Consider the following 23,778-nt stretch of genomic DNA (forward strand, 5'->3'; position numbering starts at 1 on the left):
GGGTAGTGAGTCAGGCAAGCAAAGAGGCAGGCAGTGAGCCTGGAAGGCTAGCAAGGAGCTCACCAGCCGGTCATGTGAGGCCAGTAGGGGGCTGCTCTCTACTTTAAGAGTTAAGGGAAGCCACTGAAGGCTGACACCACCTTTTTAGCCACCCAATGTACGGGGAGCATAATAAACACTGAGTAAAAGATGCTCACATGTTGAAAACACTCTTACGTGTTGCTGGTGAAAGAGTAAATTGATTCAACTTCTCTATGCCTCCCACCCCGCAATTTCCTTCTAAGATCTTATTCTGCAGGTACACTTGGCCAGGTATGAAATGACATTTGTATTATAGTGCTGTTTATTATAGCAGAAGAATGGGAACAAACCAGATGTCTCTCAGTGGGAGATTACTGAAAAAGTCGTGATGCCTCCATGCACTGGACTAAAATGAACCATAAAAAAAAAAAAAAAAAGAATAATGAAGCCTTTTATGCATTTTTAAAAAGAATTCCAAGATATTTTATTAAGTTAAAAAAAAATCAAGGTTCATAGCAGACTTTATAAATGACTATTGTTTGTGTGGGTTAGAAAAACAACAAACCAGACACAGGATGATAATCTATACAGCTTTTCTATGCATTGCACATCTCCGGAAGGAGACCTGAGAAACAGGTCATGTGGCTTTACCTCTGGAGAGGGAGTGGGTTAGAGAGAAATTTTGACAGAGTACTTTCTGAATTTTGAACCATGCAAACATCTTATCTGTCCCATAACTAAATAAATTTGCATAACAAGTATTCATTGGTTCAGTGAACTAATAAATTAGAAAATTAATTTGTTAAACAAATGGCTTTCAGCCAGTACTCCCCTCCTTTAGCGGAAAAGGATTTAGGGAGTCCTGGCCCTGCCCTACTCCCTAATTCCTGGCACGGTCCCCATGGGGATCCACCAACAGAGGAGCTTTTGGAAAGATGGGTGGGATGAAAATATTTATTCAATTGGCATTGTTTCCAGGAAAGGGTCTCCCTCTTTCACCCCAAAACCAGGCTTGTCTCCTGGCCACACAGTTTGGGCGCTTTCCCAGGCTTTTTTAATTATGCTTCTTGCTGAAAGGCTGCACTGTTGGTCTCTGAAGTGGCATCTGGCCCCTAAGATGCAATCACTTCTCCACATTCCTCCACACTCTTACTAAAAAGCCTGGTATCCAATGCTTCCCTGTATAACAATAAGCATCCAAAGGGACTTGCACTATCGGGAAAAGCAGCACAAAGTGGGTAAGGCCAAAATTGCAACAACCTTGAGTGGCCCAATTGCAACAACCGAAGAGTTTGGGCAGTGAGCGCTGATTAAATTCCAGTGGGAAGGACAGTTGATAGTGCAGGTACATGTCTCGGGCCGCTCGATGTCATCACCCTGGCTTGATTAGGAGGATGAAAGGGAGACCAGCTGGCTCAGCTCCAGAAGGAGTTCCCTGTTTCTCTGGGTGGGGAGGCAGTGGGCTCCAGGTGCTAATGAAGTCGAGCAGCTAAGCGCTGTCCTGGAGTCCCCTCTGGCAGGCCTAGGGCTTGGACCAGGCAAGCGGGGCTGGGAGGGGACAAATAAATTAAAGGAGCAACAGAAAAGAATGAGAACAAGGTGAGGAGTGGGGATCTTTAACTTGCAGTCTCCATTTGTACTATAACATGATCATTTCTAAACAACCCTAAGGAGAAATGATTACTTACTACCTTCCCCACCCCTCTGATTGGTCAGCTCGGGTGCTGTACTTTGCCCTGTGCACAAAGTTCTTGCTGGCACCATCGCTGATGTCATTTGAGGACTGTTGAGAATGTCTTTGCCAATCCAAATAAATCTGAAATGACCAACAAGAAAAGTAAAGGGAACAGCAGCTCACTGGTTTCTGTCTACCTGGATCCAATGTTCAATTCACTTCCAGTCAACAAGGACCTACCCAATCCCTTTGTTTGCCCTCAACTGGATAATGAACAGCTCATTCCATGACTTCTAATTTCAACAATGAGCACTAGAGGGCTTGCCCCACAAGATCCATCAGTTTCTGATCATTTCTACTAGTTTTCATCACTGAGACCCTTTCTTCCCCTGTAGATTAGTGTGAGAGGCTCTCCTGATGTCTCTCTTAATGGAATTGAAAACTGAATGAGATAATGATATATGACAGCGCTTTGAAAAAGTTGAAAATTTTACATCCAAATGTCATGATTTTATTGTTGTTAATAACAGGAGTTGTTTCTTCTGTTCCCCATTAATTTTTTCCCTGTTTTTAGAAAAAAAAATAATTGAGTCTCCCTTCTCAAGAGCCTGGGAATGCTGTTTAATGAGAGCCTTAATAGTTGTTTATCGGTAACACCCACAGAAGGTCTTCTCTCACATCCTTTGGCGTTGGAGTCTAGGGTATGGACAGCCTCCTCTGCTCTCTATACAACGCCCTCTGGGGTCTGACTCGGTGGAAATGACAAAGTTGGGTGATTGGTCATCCTGATAAGGACACAGGACATCCTACAGCTGCAATTCTGCCTTGGGCTTCCCTGGTTCAGCCCTCTACCCCCATCTTTTCCTGACTCCATCCACAGTGGTCTATGAGAGGTTTTAGTGCCCCCTCATCTCCATCAAGCTACTCCAAAGCCACCTTATATAGGCATGCAGCCCATAAAAAGCAATATGACTCCTTCGCAATGCAGCTCCACACTATCTCTTAGCTGCTCCCCTTCCAACCGGACTGCTACTCCAAGCCCCCACTATACAAGGACAGTTGAGAATGCACAGCCACCGCCACCTGTAGCAGCCACCACCTCACTTCAATTCGCAAAACTTGACTCAGTGTTGGGATCACACAGACCCAGCATCAATCCTGGGTCTACCATGAACTGTCTGTGAGAGTCTGGGCCAGTCCTTCACTTCTCTGATCCCCAGGGCCCTCATCAGTAAATGGAAACGACATCCCCTCCCATGGTTGCTGCCGGAATCCGAGCTATGTCCCCAGCACCTAGCTCCATATTGAGCACCCACTAAACATGTGCAGAAAGGGTGGATATTGAATAAGCACAATAAGCGTCCTGGGGATGGTAAGATTCTTAGGAAGAGATCAGCGTTACCTGTGGATGGAGGCCAAGAGAGGCTTTGCAAAGGAGCCTTGAAAGAGACTTGAAAGAGGGGCGAGGAGTTTGGCAGATGGACTGAGGGGAGGGCACACGGGCAGGGGAACAGCACAAACAAAGCCTGGGACTGGAGCCCAAAGCACTGGGCCAACTTGGGCAGGAACATGATGCAGCTGGAGAGACGGGGGAGGGGGAGAAAGCCCTGGCATAGGAGGCAGGAGCCAGGAAGGAGTGGATCAGAAGGGCCAAGCCAGGTCATTGTTAGGTTGTAGGGGACATGGTCTGGCGCACAATTTGCCAGATTCTTGTCAGCAAGGGTCATGTCAGAATAAATGAATTATAATAGCAACTGGATAATGAAAAACTCAGTGTCATATATTCAATAAAGCAGGCTGAAGTCTTAGAAGTAAATGGTATTCATCTTAAATTGGAAGACCTGAGGCCAGACCTAAATTCTTCTCATCAATGGGAATCACAAGCCAGGGCCTTGTGAAGACTCAAGCAAATGAACTAGCGCATGGAAAGTGCGTGACACTGAACATAATAAGTGCTGCATGAAACTTCCCCACCACGCACCCACCTCCTCTAGCATCTTTCTGGTTTCCTGGTGATGAGATGATGAACCTGGAAACAGGGCACAGGGATGCTCTTCCTCTGGATTGGCCACATACGGCCCCATCTCGAGCCTCTTTGTGCCTCAGTTTCCCTCACTATACATTGCAGAAAGCAACTCTTGCTGTGTCCTTCACACAAGGGATGGGCAGTCCACAGCCAGAGAAAAGGAAAATGCGAATGGAATGGGACCACCTGGATGGGAAGGCCCTTTGGACAGTTCTTCCCCTCCCCCAGGCCAGGCAGCCCAGTCAATGCTGGCAGATAAGAGGGCTCCGCCAAGCAGCTCCAAAGAGGGACACCCCAGTACCTACCTTAGGGTCTTCATCCCAAGTCCACTTCCTATGTTTTCAAGGATGGTGTTTTATAAAAAATAAATCTTGTTAAAGGTTTTCTAAGAGGACAGTGCACCCGGGCTCTGTATCAGCCAAAGAACAGAAATTGTTCCAGGCATTTCACGAAGGGACTTGCAGAGGAACATAAGTGTTGGAAATCCATCAGAAGGCTGGAGAAGAATAGGTCAGGGAAGCTGCCACTAGCCTTCAGGGGCAGGAAGCTGCTCCTGCTGCCCAGGCCAGGGGCTGCAGGAAAGCATGCCCAGTGGTCACGGCTACCTGCATCCCAGGCCAGGAAATCCATCTCCTGTCTCCCAAAGCCCACACCGCTGCCTGTTGCTGCCACTGCCCTCCACGTGCCTCTCAAATCTCACACAAGGGCCTCCTGAGAGGCCGGCCCAGGAGGGGTATCTTAGAAAGAGGGGAAGGTAAACGGAACATGGAGAGTACATCTAGGACCAAGTCCTTGATGGTCAATAGAGAGCGGGAAATCAAATATAAATCTCCAACCTGGAGAGAAGAAACTCAAAGGTTCAGAGATGAAATAACATAGACTGTGGGGGAGGATAATGGCATTAAAGGCACTGGCTTTGAATTCAATCCCAGCTCTACCACTCACCAGCTGTGTGACTTGGGCAACCTGCGTTACCTCTCTGGGCCTTAATTTCCTCGTCCGAAAAGTGGAGCTAATTATAGCACCTGCCTCTCGGAGAAAAAGCACAGCACACAGAGCTTTACTGCCTGGCAGGTAATAAGCACTAAAAACACAGTCACTCAAAAGTCATTCCAGAACACCGCTCCCACTTTCTTCCCTCTTCTCTATCCCCGTCCCATCCCATTCTCCCCTTGATCTTCTTTTGTTTTCCTGGCCAAACCTAAAAAGATGGCATTTTCAAAAATCCCTGTCTACTAGTATAGCCATGTTTCATCCTTCTTTGTTTTGTTCCTGAAGTCAGAGAATAAGTCAGGAGATTACCCTCCCTTGACCACAGAGGAAACTAAGACATAAAGGAACCAAAATCCTATTAATGATGGTTGGGCCTTTTAAAGAAATTGACTTCCGGGACAGTGTACAGTTCTAGGAGTTTTAACACATGCAGATGTAACCACTACCACAACAGGATACAGAACAGCACCTTCTCCCCAAAAAGCTCCCTCATGCTACCCTTTATAGTCACACCCTCCCCCACTCCTAACCTCTGGTAACCACAGAGCTGTGTCTTTTTGAGACTGTCATGTAAATGGAATCATAACATATGCAACTTTTGTTATGTAGTTACATACATGTAACATATGCATCTTTCCTTCAACATAATGCCTTTGAGGTTTGCCCAAGTTGTCCATGTATTGGTAGTTCTTTTGATTGCTGAGTAGTATTCCATGTTTGGGACTTTTGAAGAGAATTATCAAGCATCCTTGGCGTTGTTTCTTTGTGAAGGTTGTCTCAAAATAATTGGTTCAAAGCAACAAATGGTGTACAGTGTCCCCCCTTATCTGTGGGGGATATGTCCCAAGATCCCAGTGGATTCCGGAAACTGTAGCTAGCACAGAACCCTATAACATACTAGGGTTTTTCCTATACATACACACCTGTAATAAAGTTTGGTTTATAAATCTGCACAGTGAGAGACTGACAATGATAATAAAATAGAACAATTATAACAATATACTGTAATAAGTTATGTGAATATTTTATTGTGCTGCACTCACCCTTCTTGTGATGATATGACATGATACAATGCCTTGAGCTTCTGCTCTTTTTCTTGAACTATGATCACCTGTCCTGTTAATGAGGTTACTCCCTCACATAGAAACGGTCAGGTTTCTTCCTGTCATTGAACAAAGGCTGTTGGATTTGTTTGCCCTGGATGCTCATTAAGCCCCACCCCCTAGAGGAGCAAGATGAAGAGAGGGACAGGTTCATTTCGGGAAGTGGGAAAGAAGTTTGGGTTGCAGCTCTTGGTAACCTTTGCTTTTGAGGGGAATCCTGGAGGAAGTGTTGAGAGGCACCTGTGCAGCTCATCAGGCAGTGACAGTAAGAGTTCTCACTTCCAAATCAGCTCCTGAGTGTAGCGATAAGAGGATCCCCCACACACAACCAGTATTTTGACAAGAACTAATCACCACCTCCCAACCTCCTCCTTTATTAGAAAGCAATAAAAACTCCAACAAAAGCGAGACATCAGTTTGCCTGCTGTTATCACTTTTTCTTGTTCTTTTTTGTTTTGTTAATCCTCACCCACAGATATTTTTCCATTGATTTTTAGAGAGAGTGGGAGAGGGAGAGACAGACAAACATCGATGCAAGAGAGACACATCGATTGGTTGCCTCCCGCATGTGCCCCAAGGAGGGCCTGCAACCAAGGTATGTGCCCTTGACCTGAACCAACCCATGACCAATGCTCTACCTCGGGCCAACGCTCTATCTACCCAGCCAAACCAGCTTGGAATTATTACTCATTCAGCAGAAGCTTAGAGCTGGCATCCTGGGAAGCAGGCACACAGCTGGCCCAGAGGATTCAGTGCATGGTCCCTATCCTCAGGGGGTTCACTCTATGTGGGGGGGAGGCAATTACATAAAGTGATGATTCCAGCACTATCTCTTTGGTCTGTGGTATCTCAACACATTGAACAGATGGGCAATCTTGAGCAAATGGTGCTGCTTCCTACCTTTGCTGAAACTGCCTGCTGCCTAGAATGCCCCTGCACCCCAACCCCACCCCAAGCCAGCAAAGACCCCACCTATGCCTCCTTCTCTGACAGTGGGTTTCCCATCTGTAGCAGAATCCACTAGAAGCCTGGAGAAGCCTCAACCTTAATTTAGGTTCTGCAATTTTATTTTTACCTGGGCCTGGACATTTCAATTAATAAATTGAGACTGTTTGGTGACTTAAAAACAACCATAGCATGGGGCTTTTAACCTAAACTTGGCTAGAAATTTCCGAGGCTTGTGCCAGTTTTTATTCAGGGATAGGGGAAGAATAAAAACGTCCAGAAAAAAATTACAAAGAAATAATGGGAGAATAAAATTTGCATTATAATAACATTCTACAAGCCACATTGTGAGGGGCAGAAATATTAATCATGCTCTGTTAACCAAGTTAACGTAAAAACAAACAAACAAAAAACAACAACATTCCAACCTGTAAAGAATTTTTGTGAGTATTTGAGCCAAACTGTCGACAATTGCCAGGAAGCAGAATCTCAATGTATTGAGCTAATGCTCCAGAGAATGGCAGTTTGCACCTTGTTTTATACATTACAATCAAAGGAAGAGATCTAAGTGGGTTATATGAAATCCATTGGTGATAGATTAGGGAGGTGGGAGAAAGCAAAGTGGGGAAACCTCTGGGATTGGATAAAAAGTAAAATGATAGATACATGCTTCTTTTACATAGGTGGATATAGGATAGTTAACAGTCAACAATTAACAAGATAACAATAACTATGAAGTAATTTGTGGTCTCCATCCTGCCACCCAAGCGCATTTGGTTGTGTCCTAAGGGGTCTGGAAAAAGGGAAGTTACAAGTCACCCTGACATTTCACAGGTATGTTATCTTAGATGCAAAAAGACAATAGGCTCAGTAAGGATCAAAGTTGATCTTTGTCAAGGAAGATACTAATCTAGGATGTGACTACCCACCATAACTGCTTTTAGTTAAAGTTTTAATTTCAGACCATCCTCTGTGGTTACTTTAGGTCTTTGAGTTTGCAAGACCATCATGCAGGCCTTCCCCGAGCTTGTCAGATTAGCATGTGGCCCCTTTTTCATCCATACATCCCCCTTTTGGTCACAAATTAATCCAAAGGATGCACTGATGCATTGATGACCAACCTTTTGGTTGGATAATGGAGTTCCATGGTTCTAGGAAGGCTCATTTCTAGGAAGTCTCAATGTCAGCATTTGTCTTGCTCAACAGGGTGGACCACCAGGGATGGGGCAAGACCATAACCTTAGATGGCATTTAAGGTGGAATTATTATTATTGAAAATAAAAGGCAGGCAAATGGGAGGCAGTCAGATCCTGTATGTCCTTGTTAAAAATATTTTGGATCATTTTTAATTTTTGAGTTGCCATAATCCAAGTATTTTTGCTGCTTGTCTTAAATTTTGTTTTTCTACATCTAGTATAACATTTACATACCAGGAACAAAGCAATAATCTTAAACCAGTAACATTGATTAGGAACAGAAACTGTCTAATATTAGACAAGGAAGGATCTAAGGGGAACAAGCATTCCAGCCAACTGAAAAAACCCTTTACATGTTTTATCATAATTGTTTATTAAGCTAATTGTATGTTTTTCTCCTTCATCCACTTTCACTTTTATCTTATGATACGTTTGGCCAGATGAATTAAGACTTCTACTATTTTATTATCCAGAAATTTTAATTTTTCTTCTGGGCAGTTAGTTTCATCTATTCCTATATTTAGATAATGCTCATCTAAAATAGGTGTTCTTAGGGAGGTGTTCTTGAAGGGGTTTGTTCAATATAGGTCCGTTATAATAGATATAGCCAGGGGAAAAAATGTACCAATGCTTATATTGATAGTAGAAGACCAGTGTGTGGCCAACAAAACATTAGCTTCATTATCATAGCTGATAATCAGAATACTATTTTCTAGTAGGTGGGGAAGATTAGGAGATATCCAAGTTTAATGTTTTTCTTATCTAATAAGGGAGGGAGGTCTAGGGAGGTGGATATTGTTTCTACTAAGAAACCATAAGGAGGATAACCCTATATAACAAAAGCCTAATATGCAAATTGAACAGCAGAACAACAGGTCGGCAGGGGACGAGGCCAGCGAGTGGGTGGCATCAGGCCAGCCAAGGCGGGTGACAGCCTGCAGAGGGAGGGGACGGCAATGGGGGGGGGTGGCAACTGGTGGCAGTGGGGCAATGGGAGGTGGGGCCAGAGCTGCCCCCTGGTGGTCAGTGCGCTCCCACAGGGATGTCTGCGGGGAGTGGGCCTGAGCCATCAGTCAGACATCCCCTGAGGGTTCCCGGACTGTGAGAGCGCACAGGCAGGGCTGAGGGACCCCTCTAGTGCACAAATTTTCATGCACTGGGCCTCTAGTAACAATATAAAAATCATTTTATATACATTCAATCAATAACAACTAGGTGATATAAGAACAAGGTTTGAGCAGCATCAATTTGTGAACATGCCTTGTTGACATGTTAGGACAATTGTCTACCTCCTCTGTAGATGGTGGCTTCTCATCCTTAAGATGAAGGCAAGTGTCAGATACAGGCAGATGTTCATTCATGGTTAGGTACTGATAAAGCAAAGTTCCTTTAACACTGTTGGAGAGAGTCTTTAAGGTGTGTTTCTTGAAAGTGAGAGTGTGTTTAAAATGTGTTCATAGCCCTGACCAGTTTGGCTCAGTGGATAGAGCGTCAGCCTGTGGACTGAAGGGTCCCAGGTTCGATTCCGGTCAAGGGCATGTACCTTGGTTGCGGACACATCCCCAGTAGGAAGTGTGCAGGAGGCAACTGAATCGATGTTTCTCTCTCATCAATGTTTCTAACTTTCTATCCCTCTCCTTCTCCCTTCCTCTCTGTAAAAAATTCAATAAAATATATTTTAAAAAAATGTGTTCATAAAAGTCAATCTAAGGAATGCTGGTCACTTATTTTATTTAGTTATTATTGGAAATTGAGGCTTCTAAGAGTTAATAGTCCACTTTATAGTGGGGCCAGGCTATGTTGCAAAAGAAGACTGGGCTTTTTTTTTTCTTGAGGGACCCCAAGTCAAATTCCTCCCAGTTGAAGAGTTTGTACCCCAAAAGAAAAGGGGACTCTCAAGGCACTGTGGCCTGGTTCCCCATCTACAGAGGCATGCTGAGAGTTAGGGGTATCTCTGTAAGTCTCTGTAAATCTGCACTGTTTGAGCCATTCTGAGTAGGGTGGGTCCCCTGTCAAGCCTTTTCTCCAGCTCTCCTGGAAGTTAATAATGAAGAAAAGATGGTTGGCAAACATTCAGTCAGTCTCAAAATTAGTTTCCTCTTGGGAGGTTCCTTTAAAACCATCGTTTTCCCCTTTTGGCTCAGTATCTGGTTCACTTAGTTCTAAATACATATTACTCTTCTGAAAAAAAAAACATATGTGGGCAACACTGATTTTAAAAATCTCTCCCTATCAGGTGAATTGGGGCCAATTTGACCAGTAAAATATGTTGCCCCTTAACATGCCCTAGTTGAAAGGGGATAGGTTCTGATTTTAAAAAGTCATTGGTTGGTTAGATACCCCTACCATTTGTACAGAAACTTTACTCCAAGGGAGAGGGAAACTTAGATGGGCAGGGTTAAGAACAGATAAGGTAGCCTCAGTATCTACAAGGGCCTTAGTAACTTCCCCTTTTATGATAATCTCAATTTCTCCTAAAGTATTAGTAAAGAGGAGAAAATACCCTCATAATCCTGTAGCAACCCTATGTTTACTTCTGTTTTCTCTTTGTCAATCACACTTCAGTTTGTTTTTTTTCTACAGTTTTTCTTATGGTGACCTGGCTTTTTACAGCAAAAGATTCCTCTACAGTTTCACAATAGACCTTATTTAGTAATTCTGTTGCCTTGCTCTTAGAAACCAGTAGGTGTATTAATTGGAATAGGTCAGAATAGCCAGGATTACATGTTCTAACAGTTAAATTTTTGTCAATCCATCAGGGTCTTAGATAAAGTCAGGAACAGTTACCAGTTCCTCTCTAGCTGAGACCAGTTTTTTTCCAAAAGGAGCTGTTAGAATTCCTATTCTCATTTTCCTTCAAGTCAGTGTCAGTAGAGGAGATGGAAGGAAGAGAGAGGAAAGGGCAAGTTCAGACAAGGAAGCTCAGATAGGAAGAGGGGGAAATGAGGTGTAGGCATTTATTAACTTCAGAATAGTTCCAGGACAATCTCTAAAATTTCTTATCAATTTCCACTTTTTTGAATAATTTTTTCTATGCTTCTCCTTAGAAGCTTTTAATTGCCAAATCAAGATATGCTTCCCATATAGTCATTCAGTTTAATTTTAGAGCTGGCATTTTTCTAATTTTTTTGCATGCAAAATATTAATTTAGGTACCCAAAGACAACTGCATTTTGGCCATTTTTACGTTGATATTTTCTAATGAAATTTTCCCATTCCTGCAAAGCACTTGCATGTAAAGGCTTTCTATCAGGAGTAATAAATGAGGGCTGGGATTTGGGAGTTTCTGGACTTAGAAGCACAATTTCCCATGTTAAATTTTTTTAATGTTTATTTTTGGGTATCTGTAGTCTGAGCAAATTTTCTAGGGATGTTATGTAGAGGGTCGAAGTGTGCTGCTTATGGGTTGAACTGCATGAGGCTCTCACCCCTCGAGTCACAATTCAACCCTTTCACGTGCCTCAGTTTCTCTCCCAGCGGTCTAAAACAACAGGAAGGGCTTGGGGCCCTGGCAGATCAAGCCTTATGGAGGCCTCCTGGACGAGCCAGTTAGCTCATTACAACTGAGTTAACACTTCCCTATGGGGCTCCTGCACATCATGAGGAATGACCTCTGATACCTCCACAAAGATTCTTAGTCACCTAAGAACACCTGAGAATTGGGCTGGAGGGAGGATGTGCCCCTTTATCTTTGGAGCTGAATGAGTTCAGCTCTCATTTATATGGCAAAGGTTGTTTTTTCTCAGACTCAGAAAGCAAATCCAATTGAAAAGCCAAAATCAAAACCAGCCACCCATTTTTTTCCCTCCAGTCTCACATTAGTCTGAGTTCAGTCAACCCTTAACCTTAGTTCCACCTCAAGGATTTAAAAATACAGCTCAAATAAAGTCAGACCCTCTACCAAAAGCAAGGGAAGGTCCCGGGTCCAGGAGACAACTCACCCAAGTTTACCCAATTGGGGAAGGGGGAGGGAAATTGGCAGGCTCAATGGGCCCCTTGCTGGATCCTAGCACTGGGTCCAGGTCTGCGGGATGGTCCTGGGTGAGATTCTTTGGAATCCTGCCAACTACGCCAAGTAATGTTAACATAAAAAAAACTTTCAAACCTGTAAAGAATTTTTGTGAGTTTATTTGAGCCAAACTGTCGACTGGCCAGGAAGCAGAATCTCAACGTATTGGGATAATGCTCTGGAGAATGGTGGTTTCCCCTTTGTTTCATTCATTATAATCAAAGGAAAAGACTTAAGTGGGTTACATGAAATCCATTGGTGATAGATTAGGGAGGTGGGAGAAAGCAAAGTGGGCAAACCTAGGGATTAGATAAAAAGTAAAATGATAGATACACGCTTCTTTTACATAGTTGGGTACAGGATAGTTAACAGTCAACAATTAACAAGATAACAATGACAATGAAGGGATTTGTGGTCTCCTGTCATGATGCCCTGACCCATTGGTTGTGCCCTGAAGGGTCCAGAAAAAGGGAAGTTACAAATTACCCTGACATTCCAATGATATGTTATCATAGATGCAAAAGACAACAGACAGGCTTAGTTAAGGTAAAGAATGACCTTTGTCAGGGAAGATACCGGCCTAGGACATGACTCCCATTATAACTGCTTTTAGTTAAAGGGCTTTTCTTTATTTATTTATTCTTTTTTTTCTTTCTTTTTTTTTTTTTTTTTTTTTTTTTTTTTTGTTGTTGCTGTTAATCCCTACCCGAGGATATTTTTCCATTAGTTTTTTAGGGAGAGTGGAAGAGAGAAAGACAGAGAAACATCAATGTGAGAGTAACACATTGAATGGTTGCCTCCTGCACACACCCGACCAGGGCCCAGGCTGGGTAGAAGCCTGGTACGTGTCCTTGGTATGTGTCCTTGACCGGAATCGAACCTGGGACCCTGTGGTCCACATGCTGATGCTCTATCACTGAGCCAAACTGGCAAGGGCAGTTAAAGTTTTAATTTCAGACCATCCTTTGTGGTTACTTTAGGTCTTTGAGTGTGTAAGACCACCATTCAGGCCTTCCCTGAGCTTGTCAGATTAGCATGTGGCCCCTTTTTCTGTCTACAACACCTTGTATGAAAGCTAGCACACAGTAGGGAACAACAAGTGGCAAGAAGACACCAAGTTTTCACAGTTTGAAGTATTTACTTCATTGTCTGCTGATCAGTCGAATGCACATAGATGTAGCTGAGTCACTTTAAGCCATATAATTGCCAGGACATAAACACATGCTAGCTCATCCCTGGCTGAGTCCTCGGGGGTACTCAAGTCCCAGTGTGGCCTCTGGTTGTTCCACCTGCTCTGGCCAGTTCCCCCTGATCCTTCCCTGTTGCTCTCCTCCTTCCTTATCCCTCCTCCCTCCCTCCCGTTCTCCTTCCTTCCCTCTTTCCCTGATGCTCTCCTTTCCCTCCCAAGTCTGTGCTGTTTGGTAGATTCAGACAGACCAAGCTTAAGGGCTTTGTGACCCTGAAAAGAGGCTCAACCTCTCTGACCTTCCATCTCCCACTTGCAAAGCAGGGCTCCCTAATAGTTGTAGCTGGTAACCACGGGCTGGCCATGCAGCCAGCTCCCCATGCCAGGCTCTGGGTGAGCACTTGGCATGCATTAGATCTCATTATTCCTCACCACAGCTCTCGAGGTAGGTATGGCCATTATCCCATTGGACAGAATGGAAAAGTAAGGCTGAAAGGGGCGAGGTAAGTTATCCAAGCACAATTTGAGCAGAACTGGGATGCGATCTGGGTCTGTCTTTCTCCACCAATTTCAGGCTCGTAAAAATCCACATGACTGCTTGCCGGCTTCCCTCCTCCCCTCCTTCTGAGATGGTGGCAAAGGAGGGAAGGGACAGTCAAGACAGATGGCAGGTTCACAGAAACCTAAACACGTGGGCACTACTGGAGGTGTTTGGCAGACTGCTGGGTGCAGTGCAACTGTGAAGGCTCAGGGGCCTGGTGGGGGAGGGGGACAGTGGAGACAAGCAGGGACAGGACAAGTCCACAAGCAAACGGACCAAGATGCTGTGGGCTAGAGCGAGATACCCGGAGCCCTGTGGGAGCAGAGGAGGGAGCGGGGAGGGCGGCTTCCTCAGAGGGTCATCATGTACCATATCCTGTGTTAGGCTCTGTGACTTCATCTTATTTAATTCTCACAAGAGAGGAAACCAAGCTCAAAGTTAACGCCCTTGAAAAGCCGCTGAGCTGGGATTCAAATCCAGATCTTTCAGGTTCTGACACCCATGCCCTGTCCTCCATAGAGGCCGCCATCTGAGGGGACGCCCACTCGGGTCTCAAAGAACGAGATTCAGAATAAATGAACCACTTTCAGAGCAAAGTGACAAAACACATTCTCCCCAAATCACACATCATAACTGCCTGGAAAAGCAAACATAAAGGTCACCGGGGACACAAACAGCTTGAGAAGAGCCATTTGAGCAAATATCAGCTGTTTCCACACCTGGTGTCCTGCTCTCTCCACCAGCAGGACATGGAGAGTCTAGAACTGCTGCTGCTGGTTCCTTCCAGGGAGGCCTCTCATCTTCAGGGTCTTCAGGGCAGCTTCACTCTTTGAGTCTCAGTTTTGCTTTTTATACTGCAAGACAGAGAGGTCATTAGAAGTGGGTGAGGAAAGCCAATGCGAGAGGGAGGGCCAGGGAAATGCCGAGACTGTGGTCAGCTAGGTAGGCCTCAGAGGCCCCCCGCAGAGACTTCTTGAAGTGATGGGACCCAGGCTGTTGAATCTAGTTGGTGCCTGGATCACCCCTTTCTTCTTTAGTGGAAAAGGTAGTTGATGGGGTTGGGAGGAAGGGTAAGAAAGACACTGGGGAACTAGAATGAAACACAGTGGCATGTCCATCATTCTCTTTAAGTGAGTCTTGTTTGGAGGGAGGAAAAACCTCAGGTAGAGGCGGAACCTCAAAAGCCATCTAGTCCAATCACTGAGTTTAAAAAATTGAATCCTGGGCCCAGTAACTGGAGATTCTGATTTAGAAAGACAGAGAAGTAGGACATGTTTTCTAACACCAAAGTGTAAGGACCAGCAAGCCAGTCTATGTTACTGACTCTCCTTCTCCACCAAAACAGACACTTGCATATTTCCTCAATAACCCTGCCTCAGTGGAAATACCTGCAGAGACAGAGAGCTCACTACCCACCCCCAAGACAGCTCTCTTCTCTTCCCAACACTGTGGTCAGCTTTGTCATATTGCTTCCAGTAAGATTGCTCCCTTCCTTCTCCCTGCTGCCCCATCTCACTCTCCCATTGATGTTTCTCTCTCTCTCTCTCTCTCTCTCTCTCTCTCTCTCTCTCTCTCTCTCTCTCTCCCTTCCCCTCTCTAAAAATCAAGGGGAAAAATATCCTCGGGTGAGAATTAACAAAAAAAGAAATTTGTCTTTAGGGATTGAGGGTGTCCCCCTGTCCCCTCAAACACAACAAACTCACAAATACAATCAGAAGGGCATCTGCCATCACCTTTTGGCTCCTAGAGGTGGGGAGCAGCTGACTGTTCTCAATGTGGAGCAGAAGCGACCCCTGCTGGTCAATGAGATTACAGCTCACAGGTATAGGTAGCAGCCAAGCACTTACTTTGTTCATGATCCAGTCAGCATCTTCAATGGCTCTTTTAATTATCTGCTGGATTCTCTCAGGATTGTCTTCATCTGAGTGAACTCGAAAACTCTGAAAGTTTAGGCATAAAAAAAGATGATGGCAAAAATCACAGGACCGGCAGCTTCAGAGCACCAGTCACAGGCCAGGCACACTGTGGGCACTTTATACTCAGCATGTCTCTTACCCTCCATGAAGAGTTACGATTCCACATAGAGATGAGGAAACCTGCTGCTAAGCAGTGGTGTCAGCATTGGACTTCCGGTCTATTCAACTGCACAGCACATATTCTTGCCAGCAGGGCAGTGAAATGGAAGACTGGTCCCTAAGTTACCACCCAAACCAAGCTGGACCCAAAGGTTATCAGGTGGGGGGAAGGGTGATGGAGGGCCTACGGGAAATTCCCATCACTGTTTCGTTTGCTCCTCCCGGGAAGCTGATTTCACTAGGGGGAGATCTCTGCATGGCTTTCCAACCGGGAAGAACAGGGCTTCTCCGGCCCATGCTGGAAAGCCAAGCAGAGAGGGAAGGGGCCGTGGAGAGGGTGGTGTGGGAAACCCAGCCAAGCCCAGTGCAGAGCCCAGGCTGCTGTTTGCTTCTGACCAGATGGTCCCCCGTGAGGAGCAATGTGAGATTCAGGTTCATTCAGGACACTCGGGCACTGGTACCTCCTCTGCCCTGTTACTCTCGACCCCACACACCTTCCTTGTCAAGTGCTCGCTCCTGGGAAGTCCTCTCTGACTCCCGCAGACAACTAACTGTTCCCTTCTCCACGTTTCCACAGCCCTCTGCTGCTTCCTCTATCATTTCCAGTTTCCACATTCTATTTGTATTAATTTTAGTTTTTAACTTTTTATTTGGAAATCATTTTTAACCTAAAGAAAAGCTGCAAGAATAATACAGAAGAACTGCCTTCAGAATCACCAGGTGTTAACATTTTGCCACATTTGCTTTACTATTCTCTCTTCATGTGTTTGCATTAAACTTTTGGAAGCACTTAAAAGTTTCAGACAAGCCCTTAACCCCCCTAAACACTTGGGTGTGTATTTCCTAACAACAAGGGCATTCTCTTAACAACAGTAATCAAATTCAGAAAATTTAATATTGATACAGTACTAGTGTGTCTATCTAATTCACAGCCCAAATTCCAACTTCATGAATTTCCCCCAACAATGTTCTTTATAAGAATTGTTTCTCTGGTCCAGGATCCCGTCTGGAATCATGCACTACATTTAGCATTCACACCTGTTTATTCCCCTTTAAACCAGAGCAGCTCTGGTGCCTTCCTCTGTGTTTCACGACGTTGATGTGTTTGACAAGAACAGGCCAGTTATGTGTGGACGGCCCCTCAGTGTGGGCTTTCCTGATGTTTTCTCATGGTTAAAGTCAGGCATGCTTTGTCGACAGAGACATCTGTCACAATGAGGATGTGTCCCACAATATTTTAATTATGCATTTGGCTGCCTATTTCAAGGCTTGGCACAGAGCTGGTGGGCTGGATGGCACATCCATCCTCTGTTTCCTCAACAAAAACCAGAGAGAAGAGCTGGGCTGCCCAGCACCGATATTCAGTGGCTCTTACTAAACTGCCACCCCCACAGCCTGAAAGACCATCTCTGCCCCTGTTCCTGCCCCTGCCCCTCAGATAGGCCCTCTATTAGAGGAATCTCCCCCACCCCCAGGCCCAGCATATCCTGCTCCCACCTGCCTGACAGCATGTCTGTAATGTTCCTGGATGCCCTTGGTGGGCAGCTGTCGGCAACAGCGCAGCAGGTATCGGTAGAGCTGCAGAGGCGTCTGGACCAGCTCTGACCCCGGTAGCGGGGCCATCTGCAAGGCCGTCTGTCCCTGGAAAACACAGAGCATCACGTCTAAGGCATCAAGCCAATACCCAGTCCTGGCCCTCAGGTTCCAGCGCCCTGTGAAGGAGGCTTGATAACAGCACAGAGGCCAGGTCGCCCTTATATCACACCCCTCAGAACCCCGACCCTGAGCTCCGGCTGTGTATTCAGTCTTGCAGGAGTCTCAGCCCAGAGCAGGCCACAAGGAACAAAAGTGAGATGTTCAGCCTCATCTTCTTTCTGAACACCAACTCCAGGTGGTGGGTAAGGAGGTGTCGCTGACCGGCGGAGTAGGAGAGACAAGCAGGAAAATCACACATTCAATTGCTGAGAAATCATCTAACCTCAAGCAACAGAGGGCAGGATGAAAGGTTTGAGCCTCACTACTCAAAAGGTAGACAGAAGCATCGACATCACCTGAGAGCTTGTTAGAAATGCAGAGTCTCAGGCCCCACCCCAGACCTGCTAGACAGAACCTGCATTGTAACAAGATGTCCAGGAGATTCACATGCAGTTAAAGTTTGAGAAACACGATTCCAGAGGACTCTGCGTAAAGAAGCAGCTACATAAAAAGTTGCCATGATACACATGATTTCACTTTACTGTGTGTTAGAAATAGGAATAATAATAAGCTCTTGCCCTGGCAGGGTGGCTCACTTGGGTGGAGTGTTGTCCCATACACCAAAAGGTGGCAGGTTCAATTCCTGGTCAGGGCACATAACTCGGTTGCGGGTTCGAGCCCCAATCGGGGCACATACGGGAAGCAACTGATCAATGTTTCTCTGTTCCTCTCTCTCTCTCATCAATAAACATATCCTCAGGTGAAGATTAATAAATAAAATAATAATGAGCTCTTATTCTGTCCTATTTGCTTTACATGTGATTAATGCACACATTTTTTTAAAATCAAGCACCAAAAAGAAAAAATCAGCACAGAGAGGTCTGATAAGGATAGAGCTGGGATTTGAACCCAGACAGGCTCCAGAGCCCACCTCTTCTTTTTATTAAACCTTAAAAACTTTATTGATATGTACTTAACATACAATCAACATACTTAAAGTGTACACTTTGATAAGTTTTGACATATGTACTAGTATACACCTAAGACACCATCATCAAAAGCAAAAGAGTGAACATCTCCATCACCCACACAAATTTCCTGGAGCCTCTCTGTAATCCCTCCCTCCTGCCCTCGCCACTCCCCCATCCCAAAGCAACCTCTGCTTTCTGTCATTACAGATTAGTTTGCATTTTCCTGAGTTTTACATAAAAGGAATCATACGTCATGTATTCCTTTGTGTCTGCAGAACCCATATTTTTAAAAAAATATATTTTATTGCTTTTTTACAGAGAGGAAGGGAGAGGGATAGTTAGAAACATCGATGAGAGAGAAACATCGATCAGCTGCCTTCTGCACACCTCCTACTGGGGATGTGCCCGCAACCAAGGTACATACCCTTGACGGGAATCGAACCTGGGACCCTTCAGTACGCAGGCCAACGCTCTATCCACTGAGCCAAACCAGTTAGGGCCATGTTTCTCTCCAAAGAACCTATAACTCTAATCTGGCCTCTTATTTTCTAAAGCAGGAAACTCAACTAAGAACGTAGATTCCACCCCCCCAACCCCGCCCAATGATAGAATCTAGAACATAAGGATTTGTTAAGCTTCCATTAAGTACCTCCCAGCCCATAACAGTACCCTCCTCTATGCTCACTGCCCTGTAGGCTCCTGCCTGGACCTCTGCCACAGCATCTTGCCTGTGTTCCTGCCTCACCCATCGTGTCCCAGTCTCCTCCACACTGATGCCTGGACTTATCCCACACTCAGCCACAAGGACCTTCTCCCAGATGCTCCAAAACCACAACTAAGTCACCTCGTGGTGCCTTTGCACATGCAGCTGCCTGAGCATGGAGCTCCCTTCCCCTCTCCATGTGAGGAACTCATGTTTATCCTGCCAGGCCCAGTTCAATGTCACTTCTTCTGGGAAGCCCTTCCTGACTGGCCCTCCGGTGGGGCGGGGGGGTTGGGGGGAAGCAGTACCCTGTTTATGGAGCTGGTACTGTGCTTCCCACATTGCCAGGATTCATGCGCTGCCAGGCCTGGGCAGCCTGGCCCAGGCCCCAGTGCTTCGTGCCCTGTTTACTGAACTGGACTGAATGGAATCTGTTATCTCCTCTGTCCAGATTTCCCCTGTGACAGAGAAGCTCACTATGCTCCAAATGAAGGAGCTAAAAGACCAAGATTAAGTGACTGGCCCTGGTTTTAAATCTATCAGAGGTCCTGAAACTGAGAAAAGAAACTCATTAAGTGGCTGGTTTCAGAGGCTCCTTCATTCCATTTCCAGCATATCTTCCTGGCAACAACAAAGGTCTATCTCCATAGCTAAGTTTCCCATTTGCTCGTGGTGCTCGGGGCTCTCGCTCTGACACTGGGGTAGGTAGGTGGTTGTCTGCCCCCACCACCCATCTGGTAACAGCCCCAGATGTGCGGCTGGTGATCCGGAGAGGCCAGGTCTCAGCCCACAAGGTCTGGGTGGAGCGCCACTCCAAGCCTGACCAATCAGAGACCTGCATCCACGTGGTGGCAGGGATTGGTTCACAGCTGGGCACATGAAGGAAGCTGAGTGAATCTCAGCATGTCTACAGGAGTGACTAGACCTGATGGTGAGAGGACTCATCCTCTCTCAGGGAAGCCATCTTGCCTCCTCTTGAAGCCGGAGACTGAAGCCACAAAGGGCAGAGCTGAGAACCTGAGTAAAACCACGTCTGAAGAATTCATTTGAGCCCTAAAACCATTCACCTGAAGGCAGTCCCACCCCTAGACTCTGCAATGATCCAAGACAATTAATCCCATTTGCCAAAGCAGTTTGGGTTTGTTTTGTCACTTGCAGCCAAAATAGTTGAAACGGATAGAAAAATCTTCATCTCCCAGATTCTATTTCCATGATGAGCTGTGATCATTCCAGCTCTGAGGAAGAGTGCAAACAGGGCAGGGTTCCCCAAGGTCCTCGTGCTCCAAATATCAACCTGCCAGTCTCACTTCAGTCCAACACACTGAGGGGAACCCCATACAATGGGGGCAAAGACCTTCAAGTACCACCGGAGAGGACATATCACTGAAGCCCCCAAGCTGATGGGCAGAGTCCACTGGCAGGCTTCCCCAAACTATATAAAGTGCTAATCAAATATTGTAAAATGCTAGTGGTGTAACAGATGGTTACCAGCTGCAGTCTTCAAAATTAACATTTGGAAAGAGCACAACTTAGTTTCATTACTTAAAAACCCAAGCAATACTTAGAAACCGACCCAGCAAGTATGGGCGGGAGACTATTTTCAGCTCAATTATAATTCTTAGTCCTTCTCAGTAATAACTGGCAGAGAAGGCATGTGTGGGTCCACTCAGAAGAGTTAAACTAAAAACGTCTCAATTTAATTTAAAGTGTGGGTTTGCTATGATTTAAGGGGCAATGAACCTCACAGCATCATTGCCAAAACTGTAGCCAAACCCTGTGGCCCTGGGAATGCTCGCGTGGCACATCCTACTCCTTGGACTTGACCCTCCACCTGGGCTCCCTGCCTCGGTGAAAACATCACCCTCTTCCTAGGCAACCAAGCCAAAACCATCACAGAGCCAGACTCCTCCTTCTCCCTCCACTCCTATGTCACTGGTCTCTAAGTCCTTTCAAATTCTACACCTAAATGCCCCTCAAATCTGTCCCCTCCTATTTCCATTGTAAGAGCCTTGGTTAAGGCTCCTATCTTAGCTCACAGGGACAACTCCAAGAGTTCCCAGCTGGTCTCCCTGTCTTCCAAGCTATTCTTCACTCAACAGCCAGAGTGAATCTTTCCAAATGTAACCCTCAGCATGTCGCGTTCCTGCCTAAAACCCCTAATAGCCTCCTTGACCCCCTATCACTCCTGACAACTTTCCCCAAAATGTGGGACAAACATAAAATTATTTTAAGCAGTCTATGGACCAACGTCTTTTTATTGTAATGATTTTATGTTTATTTTCATGTGTAATGAGAAAAATCCCACAATTTCATAAGTATTATGGCAAAGTGAGACTGGGAGAGCTTTGTGGAGTTCCTTGATTCAGTTAGCTCTGCATACATCAAGAAGAAGAATATATATCTTTTTTTCTTTTAAATCAAACAAAAGATCAGGTGAAGTTTATTTAGCTCTTTCCCAACTCAGAACTGAGTTCTGGTTAGTCATCCTGTAGCCTTTCATGAATTAGAAAGTTATAAAAACACCTCAGGGAGTGTGGCTTGCCTCACAGTAGGCTCTCAGTAAAAGGTGTTAACTGAATGAACAGAAAAACAGTCCAAAGTAGGCAGTCTTTCAAAACCAGAATATCAAAGAGCTGAAAGCCACCGTCTCCCATCCAGTGTGAAAGAAATCTCTCCTCCACATCCTTGGCAGCCCGAGCTGTCAGAAATTCCTTTTGGTTCTGGGCTAAAATCTGCTCTGAAAAGTTCCACATATTAGTCTGACCGCTGCCTTTTGGGGCTAAAGTCTCTGGTGACCTACCCCCAAGTCCAGTCTTTCATTATTCAAAGTCAACTGCCCCAGCCATTCAGCAGTTTCTTTTCCAAGATAACCATCCTGCTATAATCTCCCAGTGTTTCTCCAACCCACTCTGGACACACACACACCCTCATTATTGATCCCACCCTCAAAACCACAGTTTGCTTTTGTTCTGACCAGCTCTGTGGGCACTGGTACCTGCTACAACATGGGTGAACCTTGAAAACATTACTCAGATGGCAATGTCACCTTTCTACTTGGGAGTTCAAGGAATGCAACTTAGCATTCTCTGTTTTAGCTTACCTGGCCCTGGCATTCAGCTAGAAGGTACCTTTATTTCCATGAACTATTCTTTTTTGCTTTCCATGAACTATTCTTAAGTCTCTTTCCCCATCTTTACTAGTTCAGTCCAGAGTCACTGGGGTGTGCCACAGTCTCTGGGGTGCCTGATCCTGTCTGTTATCCAATTCAACTCAATTCAGCACAACAATAGCACAATCACATACCAGGTACAAAGAGAGAGAGAGATGAAAGCCAGCAAGCTGTGTCAGTCACCCATACACGGCCATTCAGAGCAGCTAATATGTGTGTGGCTCTGGACTCAGCCCTGGGACCAAAGATGAAAGGCCTGACATTTACCGATGGATAAACAAAACATGGTACCTTCATACAATGGGTTATTTTATAATTAAAAAGAAATGAACTACTGATACATTCTACAACATGGGTGAACCTTGAAATCATTACTCTACGTGAAAGAAGCTAATACCAAATATTGTATGATTCCATTTATGCAAAATGTGCAGAATAGGCAAATCTATAGAGACACAAAGTAGCTCAGTGCTTGCTAGGGCTGGAGGGAAGGGGCGGTTGGGGTGATGAGAGCTAAAAGAGGAGTTGCTTTGGGAGTAATGAAAATGTTCTAAAATTGACTATGGTGATGGATAATGCTCCAATCTGTGAATGTACTAAAGAACATTCAATTGTGCATTTTAAATGGGTGAGTTGTATGCAATGTAAAAGCAAACAAAAGATTAGTCTTAAGGGCTAAGGGGTCTCAGCCACAGAGTGATTTGATCCGTCCTTCAGAAGCAGAAATCAAAATGCGAAGGTTATTCCAGGTAAGCTCGCTCCCGGGGTGCTCCAGGAAGGGGGGCCGTGGAGGGGCCACATCTACTTGTTAAAGCGGGCAAACGGAGGCTAACCACGGAGGTGTGCGCACCAGACAATGAACATTTCCCCAGTGGGCCCGCAGCCAGGCTTCGGGGAGGCTTCTGGAGACCCCGGGCTCCCTGCGGGCCCCACGCCCCTCTCCAAGTCCTGGGCCTTCCCTGCTGCTCTGAGTCGCGCCGGCGAGGCCTGCTGCGGGCCTGGGCGTCCGGGCATCCGGCCCTCCCGAGGCACGACAACGGGCAGGGAGGGGAACGGGGCGGCGCGAGTCGCTTAAAGGTCTTCCCAGGCCACACAAAGCCGAGGGCACCCGAGGCCTCACATCCCCAGCCCGCCCTCCACCCCAGCGGCTCCAGGCCCTATGCGCCCGCCCGGCCCCCTCCCTCCGCCTACGCCGCGCGCTCACCGCCTCCACTGGGAAACGTCAACCCCGGCCAGGGCGGACGCGGGGCCACGAGTGCGCCTGCGTCTCCGGATCTGAGCAGCCCCGCCCCCGCCTGGCCACTGCGCGCTGAGCGCCCTCTGTCGGCCGCGCGCGGAACTTGGGGTCTGTTTGTAAGGAAACCCAACCTGCCATATCTACTGGGTGCCCCTTCCCCAATCCGCCCCACTCAGTTGAAAAAGAAAGCCGTTCCACCAACATCCTTCGTTACACATCCACACCTCCTTTTGG

General features: G+C 45.9%; 1 protein-coding gene across 3 annotated transcripts; it reads right to left on the bottom strand.

The window, feature by feature from the left end:
* Positions 1 to 477: 477 nt before the first annotated feature.
* On the bottom strand, positions 478 to 23,564 carry LYRM9 (LYR motif containing 9). 3 transcript variants are annotated; one of them, XR_013961337.1, is made up of 6 exons: positions 23,512 to 23,564; positions 17,267 to 17,410; positions 15,542 to 15,634; positions 14,414 to 14,548; positions 1,713 to 1,837; positions 492 to 1,569 (listed from the first exon to the last, which is right to left on the bottom strand). XR_013961337.1 is itself a non-coding variant. In XM_080682800.1 (4 exons), the coding sequence occupies exons 2-4, from the start codon at positions 17,390 to 17,392 to the stop codon at positions 14,531 to 14,533; spliced, it is 237 nt and encodes a 78-aa protein (XP_080538926.1). In that variant the 5' UTR covers positions 17,393 to 17,410; positions 23,512 to 23,564; the 3' UTR covers positions 7,039 to 14,530. The 3 variants fall into 3 exon arrangements, 1 of the variants encoding a protein (XP_080538926.1); XR_013961336.1 differs by lacking the exon at positions 1,713 to 1,837 and having other exon boundaries at positions 478 to 1,569; XM_080682800.1 differs by lacking the exons at positions 492 to 1,569; positions 1,713 to 1,837 and having other exon boundaries at positions 7,039 to 14,548.
* Positions 23,565 to 23,778: the final 214 nt, after the last annotated feature.

Source organism: Plecotus auritus (assembly GCF_963455305.1).
Source record: "Plecotus auritus genome assembly, chromosome: 7".
Taxonomy (NCBI): Eukaryota; Metazoa; Chordata; class Mammalia; order Chiroptera; family Vespertilionidae; genus Plecotus; species Plecotus auritus.